The sequence below is a fragment of the Mesoplodon densirostris genome, chromosome 10 (assembly GCF_025265405.1).
Source record: "Mesoplodon densirostris isolate mMesDen1 chromosome 10, mMesDen1 primary haplotype, whole genome shotgun sequence".
Taxonomy (NCBI): domain Eukaryota; kingdom Metazoa; phylum Chordata; class Mammalia; order Artiodactyla; family Ziphiidae; genus Mesoplodon; species Mesoplodon densirostris.
Genome location: NC_082670.1, coordinates 35,666,189 through 35,674,543, shown reverse-complemented (window position 1 = coordinate 35,674,543; position 8,355 = coordinate 35,666,189). Strand labels below are relative to the sequence as shown.

The 8,355-nt window shown below is 45.3% G+C and overlaps 1 protein-coding gene across 1 annotated transcript; it reads right to left on the bottom strand.

Moving 5' to 3' along the window:
• Positions 1 to 257: 257 nt before the first annotated feature.
• SAYSD1 (SAYSVFN motif domain containing 1) lies at positions 258 to 8,112 on the bottom strand. The gene is made up of 2 exons (XM_060110668.1): positions 7,836 to 8,112; positions 258 to 1,240 (listed from the first exon to the last, which is right to left on the bottom strand). Exons 1-2 carry the CDS (start codon positions 8,040 to 8,042, stop codon positions 890 to 892), a joined length of 558 nt encoding a protein of 185 aa, XP_059966651.1. The 5' UTR covers positions 8,043 to 8,112; the 3' UTR covers positions 258 to 889.
• Positions 8,113 to 8,355: the final 243 nt, after the last annotated feature.

The following is an 8,355-nucleotide window of genomic DNA, read 5'->3' as shown; positions in this document are numbered from 1 at the left end:
GAATGGATAAAGAAGATGTGATGTATATACACACAATGGAATACTACTCAGCCATAAAAAATAATGAAATAATGCCATTTGCAGCAACATGGATGGATGGACCTAGAGATTATCATACTAAGTGAAGTAAGTCAGAAAGAGAAAGACAAATACCATATGCTATCACTTATACATGGAATCTAAAAAATGATACAAATGAACTTATTTACAAAACAGAAACAGACTCACAGATGTAGAAAACAAATTTATGGTTACCAAAGGGGAAAGGTCGGGGGGGAGGGATAAATTAGGAATTTGGAATTAGCAGATACATACTACTATATATAAAATAGATAAACAACAAGGACCTACTGTGTAGTACAGGGAACTATACTCAATATTTTATAATAACCTATATGGGAAACGAATCTGAAGAAGAATATATATCTGAAACATTTTGCTGAACACCTGAAACTAACAAAACATTATAAATCAACTATACTTCAATGAAAAATAAATTAATTTTAAAAAGATTTAAAGAGAATATTTACTTTATACAGTCTTGATGTACCAAACGATTACTTCAAACAGCTGGGTATTTTAAACAGTTATCTTCCCAATACCCTCTTAGTGCTCTAAAAATCACCTCTCTCAAATAAAGAGACAAACAGGTCTCCTTTCTTAAGTGTGTAATTTTTATAAATTGCATCAGACCCACAGTGAGTGTCTTCTTGGGAGTTTCACCAAAACCAAAAAGAAGTTCTGATATAAAACTGCAGGAGGAGATCGGGGAAAGAGTGTGGAATTGCGGGGTCACAGAACTGACTCGCAAGCTGTCCTTAGTCAAACCCACAAGTCGGTGTCCCAGGGGTGAAAGGACCTTGGGAGGCCAGCGACAGCAGGGCTGGTCCTATCTGCCCTGCAGGGGTCGCAAGTGCAGCTCACGCTCCAGCTGCTCGGCAGTCAGGGTACCCTGGATGGCCTCGCAGCCTGGATTGAACACGGAGTACGCACTCTTCTCCCCCTCCGTCTTCTCCTCGGGGCCTCGTGTCCCCACATACATCCAGTAGAAGAGAGACAGGACAAAATAGACCAGGCCAAATTCCAGTTGCACAAATAGTCCCAGCAGGACCAACCAGAGGAGCACCTTCAAGAAAGTGATGTTGGTCAGGAGAGACTGATCCTGCGGGGACGGGGCTGGCGGAGGCTCGGCTGGATTCCCCGGTGGCTGTGACGCTCGGCCCCCAGGCCGAGCCGCTCCCTAGGACACACACAAACAAACCAAAGTGAGAATAATGGGCAGTGGGGCCGGGAGGATCAAAACTGATCTGGAGAGACAGCTGTCCTTGCTCGGGAAAGGCTTCCGGCTCATCTGTGTCTATTTTCTTGCCCTGTTCTCTAAGACAACCATCTCCAAAGAGCTCCTATGCATTCTGCTCCAACAGAATCAAAACTGATCAGTGAGATGAGACCCGATTAAATCCTTACAGCGTTCAGAGGGATTCCCATCTGAGGCAGACATTTCCTCAGATTAATCTGTTGCTAACAGGAGCTAATTTGTGCCTGGTACAGAGACTCCCCTGTAATTGATAAGGCAGTGACCACATGCTTCCCACACAGAATCAATATATGTTTGCTGATTTGTCTAGAGGAGCTAAAATTTTGTTGAGTGACATGATTCTAAAATGAAGACTACACCAGAAACAGGAAACAAATGTCCCTTCCACACATTAAAAAGAAAGTCACTGTTATAGCCACAACCTTTCCATCCCCTGTGACCATCCTACACACCCCCAGGATCTCCTAACTGGACTCCCCACCTCCTAACTCTTCCCTCCCCAAACCGTCCTATGTACAGCTGCTAAATGGATCTGCTAAAACACCCATCAACCCCCTGCTCACAAACCTCTGACAAATTTTTATTGCCTACGGGTTAAAATTTAAACTCCTTGGGCTGGAATCCAAGGCCTTGCATTCACTCAAAAGACAGAAATGCCAGTACACAGGCCCCTGCGCTGTGTGCTAATGGGAGACACAGGTATTTAAGGAGCTTTAGGGTGCTTGATCTCCAGTCCAGTATTTTCCAAACTTTTTTGGGTATGACCCACAATAAGACATACATTTTGTACCGCAACCCCACACATATATATCAGGGGGAAAAAAAGGTCACAAATCAACAAATACCTTCCTTACATATGAAGCTTTGATTTTCTATTCTATTTTTTTAAATTTAGTTTTAACAGAGGACTAGATCCTCTAAATTGATTTCTCCACCCACTAATGAGTCATGACTTGCAGTTTGTAAAACAGTGGTCTAAAACTTTTCTGAACAACATGATCCACAATTTATTGCTCTATAAATGAACTCTCTACTCCAGTTCAACTGGTCTTACGACCCAAAGACATTGCCCCTTTGTGGCCAGGAATAGCCTCTGCTTCCTCTCCATTCCTCAGCAACTTGCTTCCTCCAGGCAAGCATGGCTGGTGAACTGTATATGCCCCGACCTCCTGGGCCATCAAGGAGAATATCCCTTCTGCCACCTAGAGCTCTGACTGGCTGTTTCTCACTGAGCACCAAACTATTCGTCATTCAATTGTCTCTTAATATAGGTCACATGTGTCCCTAGATTGTTGCACGAGGCCCCAAGCTACCATTTATTATCTTCTGGTGTCTCCAGAGCCAAACACAGTACCCCACACATAAGTTCTCAATACATAGCAGACTTTTAGTTCATTTATTCAATTATATCTCTTATTCTTCACGTGACAATTTATAAGGGACCACAAATATTATTTGGTCTCAATTAAAAATACAGGTCATCTCATGTAAAAGTATGAGATTAGATCACTCCCTAACACCATACACAAAAATAAGCTCAAAATGGATTAAAGACCTAAATGTAAGGCCAGACACTATCAAACTCCTAGAGGAAAACATAGGCAGAACACTCTATGACATAAATCACAGCAAGATCTTTTTTGACCCACCTCCTAGAGAAATGGAAATAAAGACAAAAATAAACACATGGGACCTAATGAAACTTCAAAGCTTTTGCACAGCAAAGGAAACCATAAACAAGACCAAAAGACAACCCTCAGAATGGGAGAAAATATTTGCAAATGAAGCAACTGACAAAGGATTAATCTCCAAAATTTATAAGCAGCTCATGCAGCTCAATAGCAAAAAAACAAACAACCCAATCCAAAAATGGGCAGAAGACCTAAATAGACATTTCTCCACAGAAGATATACAGACTGCCAACAAACACATGAAAGGATGCTCAACATCTTTACTCATTAGAGAAATGCAAATCAAAACTACAATGAGATATCATCTCACACCAGTCAGAATGGCCATCATCAAAAAATCTAGAAACAATAAATGCTGGAGAGGGTGTGGAAAAAAGGGAACACTCTTGCACTGCTGGTGGGAATGTGAATTGGTACAGCCGCTATGGAGAACGGTATGGAGGTTCCTTAAAAAACTACAAATAGAACTACCATATGACCCAGCAATCCCACTACTGGGCATATACCCTGAGAAAACCATAATTCAAAAAGAGACATGTACCAAAATGTTCATAGCAGCCCTATTTACAATAGCCTGGAGATGGAAACAACCTAAGTGTCCATCATCGGATGAATGGGTAAAGAAGATGTGGCACATATATACAATGGAATATTACTCAGCCATAAAAAGAAATGAAATTGAGCTATTTGTAATGAGGTGGATGGACCTAGAGTCTGTCATACAGAGTGAAGTAAGTCAGAAAGAGAAAGACAAATACTGTATGCTGACACATATATATGGAATTTAAGAAAAAAAAATGTCATGAAGAACATAGGGGTAAGACAGGAATAAAGACACAGACCTGCTAGAGCATGGACTTGAGGATATGGGGAGGGGGAAGGGTAAGCTGTGACAAAGTGAAAGAGCGGCATGGACATATATACACTACCAAACGTAAGGTAGATAGCTAGTGGGAAGCAGCCGCATAGCACAGGGAGATCAGCTCGGTTCTTTGTGACCGCCTGGAGGGGTGGGATAGGGAGGGTGGGAGGGAGACGCAAAAGGGAGGGGATATGGGAACATATGTATATGTATAACTGATTAAATTTGTAAAATAAAAAAAAAATACAGGTCATCTGATTTATGTTGCTTCAGAAATTCTATATTGTTAAACCCTTGATTTTTAGTATCAATACTGTAATTATTACCTTTTCAATTAGATTGGAAAGATTCTTAACATATAATCAACAACCCCCCCACACACACAAACACACACATTTATTAAACAAATAAATGTCCCTTTCAGATTTAACCAGTGTGCACAATAGGGAAATCACTGAAGGTCTTAGCAGGGAACTAATACAATCTGATTAATATTTAAGACTATTCTGGCTGCCAGGCAGAAAATGGGCTACAAGAGTAGAAGAAAGGAAATTGTTAGTAGCTCATGCAGGAGGCCCAGCAAGACAGAATCAGGCAGAGATTAGGGTGGTGACATGGAAAACGGAGAGAAATGATGGATACAGAATACATCTTAACTGTGTATGACTTGAAACTCACAGTAGACTGAATTTATTTTATTATTGAAGGAGTATAACAAGAATAATGCTATGGTCACCATTTACTGAGTGCCTTCAAGATGCCTGATCTGTAATCCAGCAAGCAGGTATTATTATTCCCAATTTACTGATAAGAAAACTCTGAGGTGTAAGCACCTCCCCTAAAGTCACACGGCTGGTGACAGGCAGAGATGAGTTTGATGATCTCCCTCCAAAGCCGTTTTTACTTAATTAGGGCCTTTATGGGGGGTGGTAAGGGGAAGGGTTAGAGAGCTAGAAGGAGATGAGGTGGGGTAGGGGGTTAAATGAACTGGCAAAGGGAACAAACAAAGAGGGGGGATAAGGAAATTCCTCTGCCTCGTTTGGCATCTGTTTTAGAACCAGTGTGCCTTCTGCTGTAAAAGCTGTGTGTGGAAGCGTTTGTGGTCACCACAGTCACCACAGCACATATGGTGGTTTAGGGAAGGGAATTCCGTTCCTTGAATACCAAGCTGCTTCCCACCTCAGGGCCTTTGCACTTGTGGTCCCCTCTGAGAGGAAAGCCCCTTCCCCTCACACCACCTGGCTGGCTCCCTCTTCTACAAACCTCAGTAAAAATGTCATCACATGGACCCTTGGCCTGTCCCAGGTTTCTGCAAAAGTGGCTCCTTCTTATGAAAATGGTGAGGTCACCTCCTCAGTGAGTCCTCCCTGCCCACCCAATTTAAAGTGGCACTCTGCATCCCTCACCCCCGATTCACTATCACAGCACCCTGGGTCCCCCCCACCTTTTTGTAGCATTCATCATTCTGTTCTTTCAACTCAAAGGAAAGTTCTGTGAGAGCAGGGCTTTGTCTTTATCACACTGTCTCCTGGGATACAGGAAAGCAGCTGGAACATACTGGGCACATGATAGGATTATACTGAATCAACGAATGCTGATGGGGGAAAGGGAAAAGTTAAAAGATAACTCCTGGATTTGAGGGGGTGATGCAAAGGCTGTGCTTGGCCAGGTGATGCCAAAGAAGGAGAGCATTTGAGCGGTGGGCCAACCTGAGCCAAGGCTTGGAGGGGAGGAATTGCAGGATGACTGTGGGCAATGGACCTTGGGGCTAGATGGTGCACTGGGGGCCTGGGAGGGAGACGGGGCGGGGTGGGGCTTGGCAGGATTTTTTAAAAGTTACAGGCATTTCTGTCCTAATGTGGTAGACGCTTGTCACAGAAAGAAATATTTTATTTTAGTGGATTGCTTTTCCCCAAGCTAAATTCGAGAGTGAGGGAAGGAGGAGGTGGATGCTTCCTTGTCAATGGCCAGCAAAAAGAAGCAATTAGAAACAGAAGGTTAAAGAAATCTCTGACAAGCCACTGTGTGCCACCTAAATTATTAGGTAGAAATAGATTATAAATCAGGGGAGAAAAAAAGCAGTTTAATGAGAATTTCACACCAGAACAAACCCAGGAATGGTAGCCGAGTCAATGAAAATGAGCTTCCAAGTTCCTCATGAAAAACAGAGTAATTAATAAGAAGCACTGGAGGTCCAGCATTTCCTCTCATCCCTTTGTCAGGCCATCAGCTTTCGGGTTTTTAATAATGAAAACTTTCTCCAAGTTCAGCTTCTCTGGATCCAACTCAATGATCTCAGATTCCTTTGGAAATGAGACACACAGTCAAAAACTCATTGTGTGGACTAGATACTATTTTGTAACTGGGAGAGGAAATGGATTCTAAAATCCTAACCAGGGACTTCCCTGGTGGCGCAGTGGTTAAGAATCTGCCTGCCAATGCAGGGGACACGGGTTCGAGCCCTGGTCCGGGAATATCTCACATACCACGGAGCAACTAAGCCCGGGCGTCACAGCTGCTGAGCCTGTGCTCGAGAGCCTGCAAGCCACAACTACTGAGCCCACGTGCCTAGAGCCCGTGCTCCACAACGGGAGAAGCCACCGCCAAGGAGAAGCCACGAAGAGTAGCCCCTGTTCGCCCCAACAGGGGAAAGCCCGTGCGCAGCAACGAAGACCCAACACAGCCAAAAATAAAATAAATAAAATGAAATAAATAAATTTATTTAAAAATAAATAAATAAAATCCTAAGCAATTGTGCTCAGTGAGTTCTAATCAACAATAAAGTCATCCTGAGACAAAAACTGCATGCAAGGAAATGGATTGTTTGAAACCTGCTGCACTCTCTTTCTGCAAGTCAGTTGGAACCCTGCGTGTCATGGAGAATAATATCTAATCCAAACTGAGTAACAGTAAACTCTCCTTGACTACAAAAAAAAAAAAAAAATTCCTTAAAACCAGATGTGGTCCAATGATAGATGAACTGAAGTAATTTTAAGAGGAGTAAGGTACATTTAATTTTCAAAAGGAATTTTTGGCTGTTACTGCACTTGGGAGGGACAGAGGCCAGGTCACAGATTGCCTCAGAGCACAGATATCCCCTTGATGTTTTGTCCTGTATTCCCACAAAGATGCTCCAATCTCACACTCAAGTCATCACCTTGCCACCTTACTCATGAGTGAAAACGAAGATACTGAGACGTAAATAGGAAATTACCAAAGACTCACAGGGTGAAAAGGATATCATACTAATCTATATATTGTCTTTGCCTTGAACATTCATTGTTAAACTTGAATAGGGCTTGCTAGTTCAATAGTGAGACAAAGGTACATGCCACCACGGGCAGTTAGTTACCACACTTTTGCGAATTTTGTATTCAAATGCCATTTCTGAAGCGCAGGCTATTTGGGTGACTGGCTGCATGTGGCCCAGATGCGAAATCAAATGAAACTTTAATTACTGCCACTTTTTATCAGAATCCAATTAGACCTTTTACCCTCCATTTAGCAGAGGGCTGTGACTCAACACTGTTGTGGAGAGGTTTCCCAAAGCCACCGGGGGCACGACGATAACTCAACTCGCTGTGAATAACTCAAGGGCAGAGGTCCTTTCTAACAGGATCCTAGACCCTCGCTTCAAGCCTGGAGTCGGAGCTGCGTGGGTCGCGGGCTGGAAGGAAAATGTGGAAGCCACTCATCAGGGCCCATGCGAGAGGCTGGAGACGCGAGGGCCCGCCCCTGAGCTGGCGGGAGGCGCCAGTAGGCCCGCCCCGCCACCGAAGGCCCGGCTGGAAAGCTGTGGAGGGAGCCCGGCTGGCTGGCCGGGCCGCTCCTTGACGCGGCAAGGTGGGGGGCTGGGGGGTTGCCACCACGTGGTGACGGGGCGGGGCCTCGGCGGAGCTGCCCGAGAGAGCAAGTCGGCGGCTCAGAAGCCAGGTACCCGGGGGTGCGGCCTCGTTCCTCTCACCTGAGCGAGGCTGGGCTGGGCGTGGGCACTCGCGGGCCTCAGTTTCCACACCAGGAACCGTTTTAGCCAGCCTGGGGCTGCTTTTGGAGTCGCAGCTGCTTCCACCTTCTCTCCCGAGTTTTGTGCACGCTGCCTCGAAGTGCTGGGTTCGGCCGCCAGCCCGGCTCGCTTGCGAGCCTCCCGGAACTCAGCTAATCGCTTCTCCATAGCGCGCACCCCGTTTCCCGCGCTCCCGAGAACGCGCGCGCGCCCGCTCGCAGGGGCACCTGTCCCCGCCTACCCGGCTCAAGGCTGCAGTGCGCCTGCGTAGCGGCGGCTGTATGCTGCGCGTGCGCGTTGTGGGCCTGGGGGCCCAGGCCGGGCGTTCGACGAGTTTGTGACGTTCAGTGAGCTTAGTGTACAGCTAGTTGTTCCCTCCAAACGCGTGGACGCGGTGTTCACGTTCTCAAACTATGTGGTTAAGAATCTAAAGCATAGGGCTTCCCTGGTGGCGCAGTGGTTGAGAGTCCGCCTGCCGATG

Excerpts from the sequence above, each read along its gene's own strand:
- SAYSD1 (XM_060110668.1), bottom strand. The coding sequence starts at position 8,042 with ATGGAGAAGCGATTAGCTGAGTTCCGGGAGGCTCGCAAGCGAGCCGGG. Across the intron at positions 1,241-7,835 it reads CCCAGCCCAGCCTCGCTCAG|GGAGCGGCTCGGCCTGGGGG; the intron begins GTGAGAGGAACG and ends TGTGTGTCCTAG.